Genomic DNA, 20,632 nt, shown 5'->3' with positions numbered 1-20,632 from the left:
GTTGGAAGAATACAAGTACGTATAATGTATACATTAAAACCAAAGGCATCACTGCTGTAATACTTGTGTATGCATTGTTCTTTTGTCATTGCTCCGTAAAGCAGTGGCCTAGACAAATGTAAAATAAAGACTGTACCAGAGTATGAGTTAGTCCCCTTGAAGCTGGATCATGTAATCTTAATCATAGAAGAAATATGATTCAATCTAACAAAAGAATATTGCTGAATTGATATATGACCTCCAGTAAATAATATTTAGATACAGTAAATAATTGAGATAGCAGCTATTTTTAACCCAATTTTTAACTTGGTAAAGAATTTATGAAAATAGAACGAAAGAAAAAATTAACATAAATTAATCAGTGTAAAAAATTGATTTTACTATAATTATAGTTCATTTTCTGTTCTGTACTTTTGTTTTACAGTTATCTCAAAATTCCTGGATACAGAACAACTACTTTCAGTTTTGGTACAAATTCCAAAGCAGGATACAGTATGTTTTGAAATACACTTTAGATTACGAGTTATCTGGCTAAGATGTGCAATATATAAATGTGATATCTGTAAATATGTGTGATACGATAAGAAAAAGACTGTACCTTAAAACCACGTGGAATAATTCTATTATAGATTGAGAGTAGATCATATTTTACAGCAGTAGAGGATTCTCATAGAAGAATATTAGAAAAATTTCTGTTTGCTTCAATATCACATTTATCTAAACTTATACAAATTGACTTCAATACTCTTTACTTTTTCATCATTCCCCACCTTTAGTCTTCATATGCATACATGCTGTTTGACAGTACTATGATGAGAGAGAGGAATGTCCTTTGCGTCAGCCTAAGAGTAAAAAGTGTATAACAGAAATTTACTCTTATTTTTGGAGGTCGATAAACTTTTTGATAGCCTAAAGAAAATGAAACATCTTTCTTACTAGAAAATAAATAATTTCTTGATTTTCATGTAATACAGGTGAATAGAAATTAGTCTTTATTGCCTGAAAAAATATTTTGAGAAAGATTCTTAGGAAGCATTCTGACTTTTCTCAGCTCTGCATACAAAACAGATGAACTAAGTCAGTCATATAAACATACAGAGCCAGAAATGGAACTTACCTGTTAATTTCCAAGGCACAGATGCTCTGTGAACCAAGTGCAGCTTTTTCATGCAGGGGTTAATGAACAACCTCTGAACAACAATGAGCTGACAGAAACAATATACTCACTTGCATAGCATAAGCAGTACAAAATGAGGCAGAAGTTGCCCCTACACTGACTGTTCTCAAAAGCGGATAAGATGTATGTCTCAAGCACATAACAGAGAGATCTTTAGGTTATGAATAGTGTTTGGAAGTCATTTGTGCATCATGTTCTTGACCCATGCTTCTCTGTTAACGTTTGAATACAAGAGATAAGTAATGTATTGAAGAAACAATTACTCTTAAGTTTCCTCATGGTCCTGTTTTACAGATTGAAAGAGTACCTGGCTACATTAAATCATGTATCTAACTATTCTAGGATTCTGTGATCTCACAAGTCAAAAATGAAATGCAGATAAAAGCATTTATTCATAAAAGTGCAACTAGACAATAAAGCTATAAATGCTTAGAATAACATAGCTTAGTTGAAAGACAAGCAATACTTTTATCTGCTTGTGTTCAGGCTTCAGCAGGAAGGTGTTTTATTCCTTATCTGCATGACAGTGGCAGCCATGGGTTTGGTCTGTATGAGTGTTGTATACCTCCCGTGACATCCATTAGAGTGCATTCAGGAGCTTGGCTGACAGAGAAGGTTTCCATCACAGATCACCTTTGGGAAAATTACTGAATATACCTTCAGATCAGATTCCTTCGAACCTCTCTTTCCTCCTCAGTGTTTATAATGAATTTCCCATTTGAAGTCTTTTAGGAGCTTGAGAAAGGTTTAATCTCTACACCTTGAAAATCACAGTGTAACATTTTTAACCAAAATTAATTAAAGTAACTGGGACCGGTATTATTTAATATATTCATCAACGATTTAGATGAGGGAATTGAGTGTACTATCAGCAAGTTTGCTGATGACACTAAGCTGGGAGGAGTGGCTGACACGCCAGAAGGCTGTGCTGCCATCCAGCGAGACCTGGACAGGCTGGAGAGTTGGGCAGGGAATAACTTGATGAAATATAACAAGGGAAAGTGTACAGTCCTGCATCTGGGCAGGAACAACCCCAGGTTCCAGTATAGGTTGGGAAACGACCTGTTAGAGAGCAGTGTAGGGGAGAGGGACCTGGGGGTCCTAGTGGACGACAGGATGACCATGAGCCAACACTGTGCCCTTGTGGCTAAGAAGGCCAATGGCATCCTGGGGTGTATTAGAAGGGGGTGGTTAGTAGGTCGAGAGAGGTCCTCCTTCCCCTCTACTCTGCCCTGGTGAGACCCCATCTGGAATATTGTGTCCAGTTCTGGGTCCCTCAGTTCAAGAAGGACAGGGAGCTGCTGGAGAGAGTCCAGCGAAGGGCAACAAAGATGATTAGGGGAGTGGAGCATCTCCCTTATGAGGAAAGACTGAGGGAGCTGGGTCTCTATAGTTTGGAGAAGAGGAGACTGAGGGGTGACCTTATAAGTGTCTATAAATATATAAAGGGGGAGTGTCACGAGGATGGAGCCAGGCTCTACTCAGTGGCAAACAATGATAGGACAAGTGGTAATGGGTACAAACTGGAACACAAGAGGTTCCACTTAAACTTGAGAAGAAACTTCTTCTCAGTGAGGGTGACGGAACACTGGAACAGGCTGCCCAGGGAGGTTGTGGAGTCTCCTTCCCTGGAGACATTCAAAACCCGCCTGGACACATTCCTGTGTAACACTATCTAGGTGTTCATGCTCCGGCAGGGGGATTGGACTAGATGATCTTTCGAGGTCCCTTCCAATCTCTAGCATACTGTGAAAGTAAGGTTTCTCTTCCTTCAGTGTACCGCAGTGTGTTTGTTAGACTGGAGATCAGCTCCTGTTCCTAACTAGTTTGTAAACAAATGTTGGTGAAGACTCCATAAAGGACAGGCTTGCATTTTAGTCATTAATGAGTCTAAAAGAAGTAACATTATATGGAAGAGTTACTGACTATTGACTGTATTTGTTCATTTTCTCCCTTTGAGCCTGAAGTGCAGCATGTACAAAGATCCTCTTTTAACACCAGTTAGTTCCTGTAAGAACTATTCTAGCAAGGTGCACTCTGTGAATACCAGCTCTACACGTCTGACCGTGTCTGTCCTTTTGATGTCCAATTCCATCATGGGACTTAGACCCCACATGTATTTGCAGATCATGATTCTTCCATTCATACATGTAGCATTATTTAGTCTTGTCTTTTACAGAAAAATTACTTCATATAGAAGGTTAAGATAAGGCAAGGGATGCCCTCTACCACAGGAATAAAGAGTTATTATATACAAAGAAGAAAAGATTTCACACAGGGTCAACTCCTACATTTGTACTGAAAACGGACGTTAGGTTTTCTTCGGAACCAAACAGTGTGCTTATCTATGTTGGTTTCTTAGAATCCCTCACACAGTGTATACGTAGTACATATGCTATGCATTACACATGCTATGCTCTAATATCATCAGCAAAATTTTTTACTGTAAATATTAATGGGCATAGAAAACAAGTTAGAATGGCTATGTGGACAAAACATGGTTAAGTTAGTCATTAATGTAAGCAAAACTTTTAAACATTTATTGGATTTATTTTTAATTACAAGGGTAGATGTTTAAGGACATAAATATATTAACCAAGGATAAGTCAACCAAATTGGGTTATGTTGTATTTAACATCATTTCTGAAAAGGGCTATGCTGCTTAATTGTTGTGAATAATGTATTGTATTTGAAAGAGTTTATGAGCTTGTAGAGCTTACAGAGCTATGTAGGAGATTAGAAGTTTTCGTGGCTTGGTCAATCGTTACCAGTGCAGACAAATGAAAATATTAGCTACTGGTAGGCAAGCTATCACAATAGGCAATGTAAAATTTAGGTAAGCATTTTTTTACGCTGTTACACATCAAGTTGTCGAAGTGAGCTTATAAAGTATTGTGGCATTTTTTATTAAAAGTACAAAGGTGTTACAGTTAACAGTATGAGTTCTGCTAGTTCTTAAGTACTTCTTCAAACAGGCAGACATACAAACACCTCCAATATTTGTAAAATTTTTCAACAGGTTAAAACTGCTGAATCAAAAATAACTAATTTAATCTACCTGAAACATACCCTAGAACTTGTGGAGCCTCTAAAGGTAAGTTATGCCATTTTTTTTATAAAGCACAGACTGCTTCGTCCTTATTTTTATACAGTGCAGTTTGTTAAATTTCATAGACTATTTCAAGCTGGAAGGGACCAATAGGTATCATCAAGTCAAAAAAAAAAAAAAAGGTAAGTTTACTTCAATCTATCAGAACATGATCCTGTCAACACAGTCTGTTAATTCTTAAGATTATTGGAAATACGTATTTGAGTCTGATACTCTTTTAAGGACTGGATTCCTACCATTACCTGAATAATTGATTTTATAACAGACCTTTAACTGAAACTCCTGCTCAGATTATCCAACCACTGATGTAGCCTCAGTGAATCTGACAACTTTGTCCTTTGAAAGGGCTAAAAAACTCCCTAACTCTTCACGTCCATGTTTTACTCTTCAACAGGCTGCTTTAAGAAACTGTACCACACCGCTGCTAAAGGCTTATTACAGTTCTCTTGAAGATACAAGGTATTTATCAGGATACTTTAGCTAGTGTGTTAGAAGCTCTTATGTTAAGAATGTGTGTGAGAATTAAGATGTTGCATCGTTGCTTATCTGTAGTTACAGGTATAGCTCAGTTCTTTTGCCTAAAAGTTGATTTTAATTGTCAAAAAATCTGGTTTTCAACTAACAAAAAATACAGGGGGGGGGGGAAGTGAACCAGAAAGTTAGTTGTGACACTTCAGTTGCTGATGTACTGAACTCTTTTAGAAATAATTCTGAGAAGACAAAAGTAGTGATTTCCCAGCATCCCCATAGCAATGCAAAAATCAAGAGTTGCCTGTATCTTTGAGAAATAATTTCTATCTCCCAAACATTTGAATGACATCTTTGGTCAGAGTTGGCTATAGTCATACTTCATTCTGAGGCAAAAGTAGACATGAAATTTAGTGGTTTGTTTTAACAGTGCATAACTTGCTTCAGTAATTCGTAATGCTCTTATTTGTAATTTTGGGATGCTATTACAAATAAAAATAGTAAAATATTATGTAGCTAATTAGCAATACAACTAATATTGCAGATTTGGAATTATACTTGAAAAGATTACAACTGTCATTAATGACGATACAAGGTACACAAAAGGATGTCTGAGCATGAGGACCCAGAAGTGCTATGCTGTTAAGCCTAACATCAATGAATTCCTCGACATAGCTCGTAGAACATACACAGAAATTGTTGATGACATAGCAGGTATTTCTAAACCAAGTTGTTTTTTATTTGAAGTTCAAAGTATATTGCACGTGGCATATAGAAGCCATATAATCCTATCTGTTGTAACCTTCTAATGTGTAAAAAATAGTTACTATAAACTGATTGGCATTGATAAGTAACCGAAGTACTTTTAAGATACATACAGAGATTCTCCTTTTTGTAGGTAAAAACTCAGTTTTATTTAATGAAGTTGAACAACTGTATTGTGGCTCCTATATTTAAGTCTGTTGATCCTTATTCTCTGAAAGTACAATAAAGTTAAAGTAATGTAACAGAGTTATTCCACCTAAAACATTCTGCATAAAGCAGATAAATCTTTAGTTTAGCTTATTGACTTAAAATATCAGAATTCTGTGTTCTTTATATTTTAAGCAGTCTTGATCTATGAACTGCTTTTTAGCCAAGCTACTAAGAGTTGGAAAACACAAATGAAAGGAATTTTACCATCATGTCTGTTACTGTGCTTTAGTAATCTTCCTGTTAATCAGTCAAAAGAGAAAGAAAAACCCCAGCCTTCTGGAATGGATCTCCATTTTTAGTATAAGATGTTGATTTCTAGCTAGAGGACCATCTTCTTCATTTACTATGTAATTGGAAACTTAAAAGAGCATCAGAAACTTTAGCATCTGTCATATGTTCTGAGCTTCCTTTCTAGTCTTATATTCTACATAGTACACAGTGAAAAGTACAGAGGCTATTGTTTTTCATTTCCTAAACCTTCCAGTATTTGGTAGCTGCTGGGAATCCAGCATGTGTGAAAGTCTTCCGTGTGCCTGTTTTCCCTGTAGCCCACACGCTTGCAGAAGGGACTCTTTTCTCTTTTCCTTGTTACTGGATTAAACTCTTAAGTGACTAAGACTGAAATACTGATGTTGTCTGCCTGGAGTTCTGTAAGCCTTTGATTCAGTCCTCTACAACATCCTTGCTGCTAATTTGGAGAGAGATGGGTTTGACAGATAGACTAAGGAATGAGAGGTAGATATGAGATGGATAAGGAATTGGCTGAATGGCCACATCCAGTGAGCGACAGCTCAATGTCCAAGTGGAAACCCTCAAGTGGTGTCCCTCAAGGGTCCATACTGAGACAAATACAATTTACCATCTTCATCAGTGACATGGACATGGATTGAATGCACGCTCAGCAAGTTTGTGGACAATACCAAGCTGAGTGGTGCAATTGATTGGTGGGAGGGAGCAGATGCCTTCCACAGGGACCATGAGAGGCTTGAGGGTGGGCCTATAAGAATCTCTTAAAGTCCAGCAAGTTGAAATGCAAGGCCCTGCACCTAGGTCAGGACAGTCCCCAGTATCAGTATGGGCTGGGTAATGAATGGATTGCAGGGAAGGATGTTGGGATACTGGTGGACACAAAATTGGACATGAGCTGGCAATGTGTGCTTACAGCTCAGAGAGCATATTGTGTCCTGGCCTACATAAACAAGAAGCGTGACCAGCAAGTTGAGGAGAGAGATTCTCCCCCTCTCTTCTGCTCGGGTCAGACCCCAGTGGAGTACTGTATCCAGCTCTAGGTTTTCCAGCACAAGAACAACAAGGACCTGTTGGAGTGGGTCCAGTGTAGGCTACAAAACTCATCAGAGGGCTGCAACACCTCTCCTTTGAAGAAAGGCTGAGAGACTAGGCACTATTCAGCCTGGAAAAGAGAGGGCTTCAAGGAGACCTTCGATATGTAAACAATATGGGGCTTTTCAGTATGGGGCTTTTCAGAGGGAAGGAGAAAGACCTTTTTTTTTTTTTTTTTTTTTTTACCAGGGTCTATGCTAAAAGGACAAGGGCAGTGGTTTTAAACTGAAAGAGGATATGTTTAAGCTGAACATAAGAATTTTTTTATAATGTGTGATGAGATGCTGAAACAGTTTTTTTACAGAAGTTCTGAATGCCCCATCACTGGAAGTGTTGAGGGTCAGGTTGGATGGGGCTTAGAGCAACCTGATCTAGTGAAAGATGTCCCTGCCCATGGGAGAGGAGCTGGACTAAATTCTTTAAAGATGCCTTCCAGTCCAAACCATTCTGTGATTCTATATACAGAATGTCCTCAATTGCTAGTCTACATTTGGAGTGGTTGGAATATGAGAGTGGGTAAGCTTAGAGCCTTGAGCAGCAGGGAAAGACCACTAAGGAACTCCATCCTTTCTTCTTGCAGGAGTACTACACCATTACCATCTTTGAAGTATTCAGAATTCCCATCATTTAACACTACATGTTCTTCTATCATCTAACAGTTTCCCCACATATGGTATCTTCTCAGCTAGGAACAAGATGGATTTAAGGGGGGGATCACAAATGTAAAGCACACCCCTCAGTCTGGGGGAAGAAGATTGCTTAGAATCATGAACTGGTTAAAAACTGAGAGTTTCTGAGTTCATCACTCTCATCACTCATCATCTCTCGTCTCTCACTATCGATGAGGCAGTGACACTAGGTGCTTGGGCAAACTTTCCTTGCCATCGTTAGGCCCATGTGGGAGTCGGTCGGATGCATGACCTGCCTTTAAAAGCCCCATGAATTTATCTGATTCTCCACTGGATTTTTTTTTTTTTTCTCAATAGCTTTATGCAGCCACATCTGTTACATTAATAAGTTACTTCAGTAACTCCCTGGAGACCTGCCTCTAAGGCCTTTTGTCATGTTGCTTACCTGATACATGCAGCACCTATAAATCTCATTAACAGTATGTGTCTTTGTACCAAAGCAAACACGTATATGTGTGCATGCACAAGTCTCTGTGTAATTTGGGTCCACTCTGTATTTATGGTATATAGGTATGATCACACAGCTTGCAGAAAAGTACAACCTGCCAATGAAAACAAGTTTCAGCTCTGCTCGTGGGTTTTTTATCCAGATGAATATTGATTGTTCAGCATTACCCAATGGCCAACTTCCTTCAGAATTTACAAAGGTATCTGTACTAGATATGTTTTTGCATAATATGTTTGTATACTTAGTATATAAAAAATGTAGAATACATTATTAAAGGACACGTTAAATGGTAATTTAAGCAACAATTAAAATAATTTCAGTAAAGATATCTAGAAGTAAATGAAGGTGTAATGGGTATGTTTTTATAACTGCCCTATTTCTAATTAATATAGTGAGAAATGTGCAATCACATGCAGTTATGTTGTATGTGAAGATAAAGTTATATATCTTGCTGATAACTGCTTCTCTTACATGGATTTTCCATAAAAATGTGTATGGAAAAAATGAAACCAGGCATTGTTTCTCCTGCTCCACCCATCCTTCCCCCCCCCCGATTGCTCCCAGTTTACATTTTAGAAACTATTTTTTGTTTCTGATAATATGGCCAGCTCTTACTGTTGGTTTGTATTTTCTGTAGATCACCAAAATGAAAAACACATATAGCTTCACTTCAGCAGATTTAATAAAGATGAATGAAAGATGTCAGGAGTCCCTGAGAGAAATATATCACATGACCTACTTGTAAGACCATTTAATATTTGTTAATTCCATGGGATTTGTCCAATTAACAGCTACTTACACACTTTCTTAAAGCTGGATTTCTGTTCAGTTGTGGCCACTTGCAGAAATAATCCAAAGTGACACTTAGGACATGTACTTCCTGAACCCCCCCCCCCCAAAAAAACCCAACCAAACCACAAAGTGTGTATTGTATTAAGTGTGATTACAGACATATTGGCACTTTTTAATAAGGGTGGCCATCATATATATTAATTTTTTTATGGGTGACTTATCTATGCAAAATGACACAATGAATGCATTAGGTTTGTAATGCAGAATCCTTGCGTTTGCAGGAGAACTGTCTGTTTCTGTATTTTGCCCTTGCTGCTGTCATGTTGCTCTGCTGTCTGTTCCAGGAGATTCACTAAGCATAACATTGCATGTCAGTTTTATGGAAATTCTTTCTAGAAACCATATGGGGGTTTTATTAACATGAAGGCCTAAGGGACTTAGAATTGCATTTGATGTGTTAATAAAATATACTTGTTTCCATAGCTGTATTTTTAGTTCATTCCCTTTGTGAAGCTTTCCTATGAGCTGTTGCTATTTGAGTCTTGGGTCTGATGGGAGAATTTAATCTGAGATGATGATATAAAATCTTAATTTGCTTCAAAGAAATGTATACATTTGCTTGCATCTAGCAGAAATGATTGCATTTTATGAGTAACCACCTATCCTAATGTATGTAGTATGAACATTTTTAACTTGCTTTATTTCTGTAAGTTGTATGAAGTGACAGTGTACTGTGGAACAACTAAATTGCTGTCTTATTTCAGAATAGTATGTAAGCTACTGAGCGAGATCTATGAACACATTCATTGCCTATACAAGCTGTCTGACATTGTGTCCATGCTGGATATGCTGCTTTCATTTGCCCATGCCTGCACCCTTTCTGATTATGGTAAGTTTCTTCTTTGATTCTGTCATGGGCCAGGTAAAGTCCCTCCTGCTGGAGCATATCCAGGCTGTTTTGTCTGGTTTTCCAATTGCTAAGTCCACAATTTCATTTTCTAGGTCTCAGTAGACTTCATATGAGTGTCTCTGGCCAATCCTTGCCAGTTTTGTGCTGATGTTCTTTCCATTCACTGAAATTGCATTCTGCCATTTAGATCCTGTAAGCCTTCACAGCCAGTCTTTTTCAGAAGTCTTTTCAGTTTAAGCATATTCTATTGAAAAGTACAAAGCCCGTGAACATTCTGAGTTTACACTTCTGTTCTGAAAGGACACAAGATAATATAAGCAGATCAACACTAAGTAGCATAAAACAAAATATGTGGCTACCTTTGTTTATCTGCTTCAATTTCTGTAGCACATCTAGATGTTTTTGGAAATAGACTCTTGTAAGGAATCCAGGATCACATGCTTACTGTCATATTGTTTCTCCCGCTTCTCTTGCCCAGTTCTGCAATGTACAAATGATCACGTTGTCTTCAATTAGTGCTGAGCTGGAATACCTACCTCCAGTACAATACGGTGTAGATACTTAATCAGGTCTAGAAGCCCTTTCAGGAGATGTATTAGCCCATCATTACTGGTGCTGCTATGTAATTCTCAGTTCACGAGCAGGATCAGTTTACTTCGCAGTTTGGACTGTGAATCTTCATGTGCTGGTCATTCCAGTCATAACATATGAATTGATATGTAACTGAACTGAGCATTACCTGATGTGATGGAAGCATTACAGTCTTTCCCACCAGATGAATCAGAGCACAAGTCTTCTTCAGCAGTAATAACAAGACCAAAGCCACTTAGCTTCTCCCATAAATCTACACCTGCAGTTTCCACAGCCAGGCATGAATGTGCATCCACTAAAAGAAACGTACTGTCATATGTAGCTTTCAGTCCCCTTTACCAGTTGACTCTCTCTTGTAAATCATTAAGTGACTAAAACCTACACCAGGTAATTAGAGTTCCCCAGTGTTTAAAGCTGAGAAACTGTTTTAGCACTTCTCTCTTGAAGTCTGCTCCATTTAAGCGGACTGCCAAATTTAGCAACACTTTGTTAGCCAGGGGTGCTGCCATTGAGGTGGACAAAGAGAACATACGGAACAGGTTCAGAGAAGAACTGTATTCTGACAGAAATGCATACAGATAGTATCAAGTGGATCTTTGTAGGCATAGTGCGTACCCAGATAATCACAGAATCCCAAGGGTTGGAAGGGACCTTAAATGATCAATGCAATAACATAGAACAGAAATAGAAGGAATGCTACTTCCTCTTTTCTTGTGCTTGTGTAACAAGGTACATAAGTAGTAGTAACAGGGTCGATGACCCCTGTACTTGATGTGCTCATAGCAGTATAAAAATAAATTAATAAGGATATATTAGTTATGAAACTGGCTTTCAGGTTTTCTGTTTTAATTACTTTTCAAGTTTTGCTCTTTGTAGTTTATTACTGGAGTCTAACCATACTTACTGCAGAACACAAACACAATGTTAATTTAGAAATGAAGTGTTATGGGATTCTTTCTGTAGTAACAAGTCATGAAGATTTGCATGACAGTCAGAATCTGTACCTGAAAGTGGCTGGTAATTCTTCCCAAGTGCTGCATGTCAGTCTTGCTCTCTACAGGAAAGTGAAAATCAGGGAACAGAGTCTGAGTTTGGCTTTTGCTCTGCAAGAATGACTTTTTGTCAGAACTCACTAGCTTAAAAATGTGAAGCTTTCCATACCAACTCTGCAGTGTCCTGTATCCTTTTTCTGCTTTAGTTCGTCCAGAATTTACGGATACTTTAGCGATCAAGCAGGGATGGCATCCCATTCTTGAAAAGATAGCTGTGGAAAAACCTGTGCCTAACAATACATATCTGACAGAGGGTAACAATTTTGTCATTATTACGGGACCAAATATGAGTGGAAAATCAACATACCTAAAACAGATTGCACTTTGTCAAATTATGGCACAGATTGGTGAGTAATAATGTTCTGTGTTACTAATCTTCTGCAGACAGTTGTTTTCCACTTAAAAATATTTCTGAAGTTGAATGATTTGGCTCCTAGAATAAGATTCTGTCTAAATGGTGCCAGGTGTTTTTTAGTCTGTTTGTCAGACTTTGTCAAGTCTGTCAGCTCTTGTGTTGCTGACAGAAGCCACTGCAAGGTTTTGGGTCTGCCACTGGCCCTGTTTGTGTATCTGGAAGCCTCCCCAGTCTGTTCTTAGGAGAGGTACAGTTGTGTGCTTCAGCCCTTTGGAGCGCCTTAACCCAGTCTAGCACCTTACATTAGACTGATAGCAAGTGTCCTTGAAGTATGCTCATCAAGCTACATATGCGTTGGTAATCCAAAAGGAACATGAGAAATTCCTGAGTACAGGGATGAGTCTCAGTTATACTCCTCATGTTTTTTACCTTAAAGATGGAGGTAACCACCTGTTCCACAGCAGGCTGGTAGCATGGAAGAAACACCTTAATAGGCTGACGCTGTCCCTATTAGGATGAAATTACTTAGAAGTGGTGAATAAAATTTGTCCACCATGTGTTTGTGGGTGCAGTCCCCAACAACTGCAAGTTCCAGATTGTCATGTCACACTGATATGAGAAAACTCATATTTTACTTGTTTTATAGGTTCTTATGTCCCAGCAGAGTATTGTTCCTTTCGAATAGCAGAGCAGATATTTACCAGAATAGGTATGGATGATGATATAGAAACAAATGCCTCAACGTTCATGAAGGAAATGAAAGAGGTATTAAACATGGCTAAGTCAGGGTCCAAGGCCCATTTTTACTGTTAGGCTAGTAAGCATTGTACTAGTATAATTCCACTGAAAGAATGTACTTTTAAAAGTAGTCAGAAATTCAGCTGTCGTCTGTTACTTAATGATAAACCACAGAAACCCAGGCATATCTTAAATAACAAGATATGCCAATACAAGTAAAAATCAGTGCTCTGTTGGACAGTAGTTTTGACATTTTATTGTTCCTTGGACCTTAAATGAGCCTAAGCTCCCTCAGTTCCCTTTCCCAAAATGATACAGTTTTGAGGGAAAGTGATATATATTCAATGGACAAGAGGAGGAATGCTGCAAGAGGAGTCTTTGCTTGGTTAGAATTGGCAGCTGTTGGAAAGCTGTGAAAAGGCTCTGACATGATTTTTAAGAATTTCTATATTAAGTTTCATCTGAATAAGGCAGAGTATTCCTTGAGTATCCCTCTGGGCATCCCTCTGAGCAGCACTGTTCCTAATGGGGGTTCTTAAAAAATGGATTTGTAGGGATAGTAACATGTGAAATATTTTTTTAGATAACATACATCATACAAAATGCTAATGACAAATCACTCATCATAATTGACGAACTTGGCAGAGGTACCAGTGCTGAAGAAGGAATTGGCATTTGTTACGCTGCCTGTGAATATCTGTTGAATTTAAAGGTAATTCTGTTTTGGAAAAGAAACAAAACCAAAAAAAAACCCCTTCTAATTATTTTATCATACATGCAAGTTTGCATTTCTGTCGAGAAAGGGAACAACCTGGTCCCTTTAGTTTTGCTTCGTACAGCTTCGAATGCTCGAATGTTGAACCTTTTTAATCGGCTGTTACCTTTCCAAAGTACAGTGGCAGTTCCACACAGCAATCACACAGGCTGGAGGCTTGTTTAGAAAACAGGAAGATGGTGTTAGATGGGTTGAAAGTTTCACCTCTGTCATGAGTTAGGTGATCGTCTATTTTTTCTGATTTACTGTAATTTATTCCAGAATCATTTCCAACAGAAATTTTCTTTCTTGTTTCCTTATTTAGGCATTTACATTATTTGCTACACATTTCCTGGAACTGTGTCATATAGATGCTTTATATCCCAATGTGGAAAACTACCATTTTGAAGTGCAACATGTGAGAAGTAGTGCTGGAAATAAGGAGAAAATTGCTTACACTTACACACTCTCTAAAGGGTATACAGAGGAAAAGAACTATGGTAATGGATTCTACTATGACTTTAACTTAGTAAACCTCATATAGGACATTATTTCAGTTAATAGGCATCTAACAGTGTTTTTCTGCTGACAGATTCCTCCTGAGTTAGTATCTCTCTCAGAGTTACAGTTGCAGATCTGTAATATGTTCCTAATGCTTATGTGTTTTAACTGTGCAGTGAGATGTTAGTTTTGGGGTAGTATGAAGAACTTGGATGAAATTTTCCTTTCCTGTGGTGGGGGGATTGGAATTAGATGATCTTTAACATCCCTTCCAACCCAAACCGTTCTGTGATTCTATAAAAAAAAAAAATTTTAATAATGTGAGTAGCTACTTGATTCATCTCTGAATGAGATGAGCCAAACTCGGCACACAGTGCTCGAGGTGATGATGGAAGTGAGTGAAAGTTCTGGCGAGACTTACAGCTGTGAATGCTGAGGTTTATGTAAAACTCTCTGATGTGTCTGCCATATGTAATGATATATCATTTAAATAGCAGCTTGGGCTTTTTCGGTTAGCAAAAAGGCATAGAGTTTCTTTTAAAAATGGCAGGAATTATACAGTGTGTCAGCCAAAGGCTGATTTTGAGAGGTTCCACTAAAGCATTGGTGTTCTCAGGAAAGGCTGGGGGGTTGGAACTGGATGATCTTGAGGTCCTTTCCAACCCTAGCTATTCTATGATTCTGTTCTATGATTCAGAATGAGTCAAATTTAAGACTGCACAGATTGGCCAATAATGGGTCAATAAAGAAATGAGTGAGTGACAGTAAGGCATAGCTACATTTTTAAGGAGTTACAGAACTCTGTAGATTTCCAAATACTAGATTCTGAAGTTTGATTTAGGTGACATTTAATCAGCAGAAAATTAGCTACACATGACTTTTGCAGATTAGTGGTAACTGAGGCCTAGGAATTATCCCAGTCAGGCTTCCATTGACTGGACTTAGAATGTTTCTTTATCAGAATTTCAGAATAAGCTTCCTTCCCTTTTGCTGCACAAGCTCAGTTTCAGATGCTGCAACAGCCCTTACTTGAGCAAAGTTTAATTCTAAGAAAGAGGGCAGGTTCCCTTTTTCATTTTTAACCCTACAGTGTGAGAGCCTCCAAGGAAGCACAGCTTTCTGAGAACAGCCAGGGCCACAGGCAGAGGGCAAAAAAGTGTGTTAGTGCAGGGACAAAAACATACATCTCTTCCTTTCCGTATCCACTAGATATGTGGGTTAAAGGGAGAGTGCATTTAGCACAACCACAGCATTTTCTGGCCTGCCCAATTAAAAGAATTGAACAGAGAAGCTGCTAGCACCAGCGTGCCATTTTTCAGCTTTAACCCCTCATGTGCCTCATCCTGCACAGTTACAGTGCTGCCAGCAGTAACTTCTTGTAGAAGCCTATCTCAGAGGTAACACAGGAAACAGTTTGTTTGTAACTCTTAAAACTGTACTGCTTATTAAAACCAATACAAGACACAAATAGAAAATGTATATAAAAATAATTTTAATAAAAATTAAAATTTCTCCCTTCAAAAAATAGGTCAAGTTAATTCTGGCAGACATAGTGTGGAAGGTAGGGAAAAATTACATCAAAACCCCTGATTTGTCTTTTTATATATTTAGGATTAAAAGCTGCAGAAGTTTCCTCCCTACCATCATCTATCATTGTGGATGCAAAGGAAATGACAAATCACATTGCAAAACAAATCCTGGTATGTAATAGAAAATTGTAAGGGAGTAATTCAGTTTTCATAAAACTCAGAGACATTGTCTGTTCCTGGAAGGACATGGGAGAAGCACTGCCCCTGGTTTTAGCAAAGTAGATGTCGGTAAAATCTGTGTTTCTGAACCAGTTATAAAACACTACACTGAAGGTTGCTGTTAGGTGACAGCCCAAAGCAGTCCTTAGGGTGAAGGAGTTTAGGATGGAGCGTTGGTGTACAAGTCAAGAATCAGGAGGTGCGAAGGAGGCTGAAAAATAGCTAATATTAGCATTGTAATAGCAGAAGAGAATTGATTTCCTGTTTTACCGCATGGTGTGTTTTTGAGAACAGCACAGGCAGAAGAGCACTCCTGAGATGATGAGACAGAGAGCTGTGTACCATTTAGCAATGAGATTGGTTCAGACTGCCAGAAATTCTCAATTGGATCCAGACAGTTTGCGGATATATTTGAAAGGCTTGAAGAAGAAGTATGAAGCCAGTTGTCCTGCACCTGGACAGAGTGATGAGCAACAGTAATGCATTGCACAGGATGTTGCTCTAATTGTTCTGACTGCAAGGTGATTCTGGTTTTCCCCATAGCATTAGAAAACACTGCTTTCCACATATTTTTCATTTCTTAATGCTTAGTCTGAATTATATTCACTACTCAAAGACCATATGCTTCATGTTTTTTTTCCACAAAACACACCTGAAGTAAAAGCATTTACTAGAGATGAGGAGCACAGTTCTTTTTGATAATGGACTGCATCCCCTTTGTTATTTTCTAGAGACAAATAAGTTGTATAATGTTTAGTATTTTCTTCCAATGTATCTGCTATTACGGTTCTTACATCTGATAATAAAGATCTTGCCTAAGGAAAAGCAGTCTTTGAAACAGGTGGTCCACTTGTCTTGCACAAGCACACTCTGTTTGCACTGTTGAACATGCATCCATAAATCTGCATAAATGTGTGCATATAGAGAATTTACTGTGCATTTATCTGTTAAATAGGTAATACAGAACAGCACAATGTGTAATTTATAACAACAAATGTATTTTATATGTATAGCATCCATTTCCTTTTAAGGTATCTATCTTTGTAAACATACCAGCGCAACAGAATAACATTTGTAACGGGCACACTGTGTTTTTTTACTGAAGAAGGTTTTTTATTGATTTAAGCTACTAACCACAGTTCACCTCTCTTCAGGCCGGCGTTGCCAAGTCTCTCTCATCACCTCCATCAGTAAGTACTGTATTTGTTGTGTACTCCAGTGAGGACTGTGGCAGAAGGAAGTCTTCTGTGTTCAGGTTTCTTAACAAGAAGAACCAGATGGGAAGTGACACGCATTTCAGACATTGACTGGGCAGGGTGCACGTGTCCCTGTTGGGGTCAGCCGCTGCAGCACCAGGAAGAACAGTTCTGGGGGTGTGCCTGGAAGCCTGGCATAGTTTGACCCCGTCAGAACTGTCCCCTCTTCTGCGCACCCTTGTTTCAGAGCCTTGGGCTTGCTTCCAGCCTGTCAGGACTCTGTGTTTACCTGCTCTGCGCACTGCTCTCTCGAAACAGATGCTCAAGAAGGAGTTTGGTTTTGGTGTGTTTTCTCACTGGCATCTGTATGCCAAGGAGCAGGACCAGAACACAAAAAAGATGGATGCTTTCCATCATTATTTTAACTTATTTTAACATTAAACTTTAACTTATTTTAACATTACCTGTAAATGGTCCTTGGTAGGCAAATGGGCTTGAATTTGAGGGTCTTTGGTAGCATTGTCCATAGCTCCATGGAGGGGCGGGGAAAGAAAAGTACCTTCAAGGGGTTCTGCTGCAGATGTCTCGTGATGCTCAGTAGGTATGGGGCCCATGGTGCTCTGAGGTGCCTGTCCCGGCATGGGAACAGAGAGGGGACATTGCGGAGCAGAGCCTGATGAAGAGCCATGCCACCATCCTCTGCAGCCTGCGGGACAGGACTGGGGGTGCTGTCCCCTCATCTTTCTGGCCTTCTCTTCGGGGTGCGTGTGCCTGTGTGAATGCAGTTACTGAAGTGATGAGCTGCTGCTGGGGGCAGCTTTCCTTGGGTTTGGGATAAAGGAGGGAGGGGAAAAAAGGAAGGAGGGAAAGAATGAGCGAAGGAGCCATTTATGGCCATTTCTATCCCATTTTTGCCCATTTCTTACCAGCTTAAGTCATTTTTTTGGCTATTTCTAACCCATTTTGAACCTTTTTTTTTCCCCATTTCTAACCCAATGTTGCCCACTTCTAACCCATTTATGCCCATTTGTCCCTAGTTTAAGCCATTTTTGACCATTTCTAACCCATTTTTGGCCACTTCTAACCCAATTTATGCCATTTTTAGCCATTTGTAGCTCTTTTATGTCCAATTCTAACCTGTTTTAAGCCATTTTGGCCATTTCTAAACCATTTTTCTTCATTTCTAACCAAGTTTTTGCCCATTTCTTACCCATCTGGAGCCATTTTTTCTGTTTCTAAGCCATTTTCCCCCATTTCTAACCTATTTTAAGCCTTTCTTTCTATTTCTAAACGGTTTGTGGCCATTTCTATCCCATTTTTGCCCATTTCTTACCAGTTTAAGCCATTCTTGGTTTATCCCCGCCCCTCTCCCGGTCTGTTTCACCACGGCTTCCCCCCCCACGGTCGCCATTGACTGGAGCGCCCGTCCATCACTCTTAGATCCGTCTATTTTCCGTTCTGTTATGCCACCGCCCCCCACAGCCGCCATTGGCCATCCGGGTGATCCGGGTTCTTTTCCCGCCTTCATCCGGGTTCCCGCCGCCCCCCCACAGCGCTCATTGGCTAGACCGCCCGTCAATCACTCTTAGTCCCGCCTTTATCCGGGTTCTTTTCCCGCCGCCCCCCCACAGAGCTCACTGGCTAGAGGGCCCGTCAGTCACTCTTAGACCCACCTTCATCCGGGTTCTTTTGAAAACGCCCCCCCACAGCGCTGATTGGCTAGAGCGCCCGTCAGTCACTCTTAGTCCCGCCTTCATCCGGGTATTTTTCACGCCGCCCCCCCACAGCGCTGATTGGCTAGAGCGCCCGTCAGTCACTCTTAGTCCCGCCTTCATCCGGGTTCTTTTCCCACCGCCCCCCCACAGCGCTCATTGGCTAGAGCGCCCGTCAGTCACTCTTAGTCCCGCCTTCATCAGTGTATTTTTCACCGCCCCCCCACAGCGCCCATTGGCTAGAGCGCCCGTCAGTCACTCTTTGTCCCGCCTTCATCCGGGTATTTTTCCCGCCGCCCCCCCACAGCGCTCATTGGCTAGAGCGCCCGTCAGTCACTCTTAGACCCGCCTTCATCCGGGTTCTTTTCCCACCGCCCCCCCACAGCGCTCATTGGCTAGAGCGCCCGTCAGTCACTCTTAGTCCCGCCTAGCTTCCGCTTTATTTTCCCACCGCCCCCCCACAGCTCTCATTGGCTAGGGCGCCCGTCAGTCACTCTTAGTCCCGCCTTCATCCGGGTTCTTTTCCCGCCGCCCCCCCACAGCGCTGATTGGCTAGAGCGCCCGTCAGTCACTCTTAGTCCCGCCTTCATCCGGGTTCTTTTCCCGCCGCCCCCCCACAGCGCCCATTGGCTAGAGCGCCCGTCAGTCACTCTTAGACCCGCCTAGCTTCCGCTTTATTTTCCCACCGCCCCCCCACAGCTCTCATTGGCTAGAGCGCCCGTCAGTCACTCTTATTCCCGCCTTCTTCCGGGTATTTTTCCCGCCCCCCCCCCACAGCGCTCATTGGCTAGAGCGCCCGTCAGTCACTCTTAGTCCCGCCTTCATCCGGGTATTTTTCACGCCGCCCCCCCACAGCGCCCATTGGCTAGAGCGCCCGTCAGTCACTCTTAGTCCCGCCTTCATCCGGGTATTTTTTAAGCCGCCCCCCCACAGCGCTCATTGGCTAGAGCGCCCGTCAGTCACTCTTAGTCCCGCCTTCATCCGGGTATTTTTCCCGCCGCCCCCCCACAGCGCTGATTGGCTAGAGCGCCCGTCAGTCACTCTTAGACCCGCCTAGCTTCCGGTTTATTTTCCCACCGCCCCCCCCACAGCGCTCATTGGCTAGAGCGCCCGTCAGTCACTCTTAGTCCCGCCTTCATCCGGGTTCTTTTCAAACCGCCCCCCCCACAGCGCTCATTGGCTAGAGCGCCCGTCAGTCACTCTTAGTCCCGCCTTCATCCGGGTATTTTTCCCGCCGCCCCCCCCACAGCGCCCATTGGCTAGAGCGCCCGTCAGTCACTCTTAGTCCCGCCTTCATCCGGGTTCTTTTCCCGCCGCCCCCCCACAGCGCTCATTGGCTAGAGCGCCCGTCAGTCACTCTTAGTCCCGCCTTCATCCGGGTATTTTCACTCCGCCCCCCCACAGCGCCCATTGGCTAGAGCGCCCGTCAGTCACTCTTAGTCCCGCCTTTATCCGGGTTCTTTTCCCACCGCCCCCCCACAGCGCTCATTGGCTAGAGCGCCCGTCAGTCACTCTTAGTCCCGCCTAGCATCCGGGTTCTTTTCCCGCCGCCCCCCCACAGCGCCCATTGGCTAGAGCGCCCGTCAGTCACTCTTAGTCCCGCCTAGCTTCCGGTCTGTTCCTCCCAGCGGCCATTGGCTAGAGAGCCCGTCAGTCACTCTTAGCCCCGCCTAGCTGCCCGCCGCCCCCCACAGCGCCCATTGGCTAGAGCGCCCGTCAGTCACTCTTAGTCCCGCCTTCATCCGGGTATTTTTCTCACCGCCCCCCCACAGCGCCCATTGGCTAGAGCGCCCGTCAGTCACTCTTAGTCCCGCCTAGCCGCCCGCCGCCCCCCCACAGCGCCCATTGGCTAGAGCGCCCGTCAGTCACTCTTAGTCCCGCCTAGCATCCGGGTTCTTTTCCCACCGCCCCCCCACAGCGCTCATTGGCTAGAGCGCCCGTCAGTCACTCTTAGTCCCGCCTAGCATCCGGGTTCTTTTCCCACCGCCCCCCCACAGCGCTCATTGGCTAGAGCGCCCGTCAGTCACTCTTAGTCCCGCCTAGCCGCCCGCCGCCCCCCCACAGCGCCCATTGGCT

The 20,632-nt window shown here is 41.6% G+C and overlaps 1 protein-coding gene across 6 annotated transcripts in view; it reads left to right on the top strand.

The window, feature by feature from the left end:
- MSH4 (mutS homolog 4) overlaps positions 1 to 16,268 on the top strand; it is a 29,118-nt gene extending 12,850 nt beyond the window's left edge. For 5 of the 6 annotated variants that reach the window (XM_057407147.1, XM_057407148.1, XM_057407146.1 and 2 more), the window contains 13 exons: positions 425 to 492; positions 4,197 to 4,271; positions 4,681 to 4,745; positions 5,299 to 5,468; positions 8,270 to 8,406; positions 8,845 to 8,948; positions 9,764 to 9,888; positions 11,699 to 11,899; positions 12,554 to 12,672; positions 13,229 to 13,357; positions 13,725 to 13,899; positions 15,512 to 15,600; positions 15,943 to 16,268. In XM_057407147.1, coding sequence (XP_057263130.1) covers positions 425 to 492; positions 4,197 to 4,271; positions 4,681 to 4,745; positions 5,299 to 5,468; positions 8,270 to 8,406; positions 8,845 to 8,948; positions 9,764 to 9,888; positions 11,699 to 11,899; positions 12,554 to 12,672; positions 13,229 to 13,357; positions 13,725 to 13,899; positions 15,512 to 15,600; positions 15,943 to 16,128 — 1,643 coding nt within the window. In that variant the 3' untranslated portion in view covers positions 16,129 to 16,268. The remainder of the gene's footprint in view (positions 1 to 424; positions 493 to 4,196; positions 4,272 to 4,680; positions 4,746 to 5,298; positions 5,469 to 8,269; positions 8,407 to 8,844; positions 8,949 to 9,763; positions 9,889 to 11,698; positions 11,900 to 12,553; positions 12,673 to 13,228; positions 13,358 to 13,724; positions 13,900 to 15,511; positions 15,601 to 15,942) is intronic. The other variant, XM_057407151.1, reaches the window with a different exon arrangement.
- Positions 16,269 to 20,632: the final 4,364 nt, after the last annotated feature.

The sequence above is a fragment of the Pezoporus wallicus genome, unplaced genomic scaffold (assembly GCF_028554395.1).
Source record: "Pezoporus wallicus isolate ANWC-B61680 ecotype Strahan unplaced genomic scaffold, APGP_CSIRO_Pwel_v1 contig_8805, whole genome shotgun sequence".
NCBI lineage: Eukaryota > Metazoa > Chordata > Aves > Psittaciformes > Psittacidae > Pezoporus > Pezoporus wallicus.
Note: the sequence above shows the minus strand (reverse complement) of the source record. Positions and strands in the feature narration are given on the sequence as shown.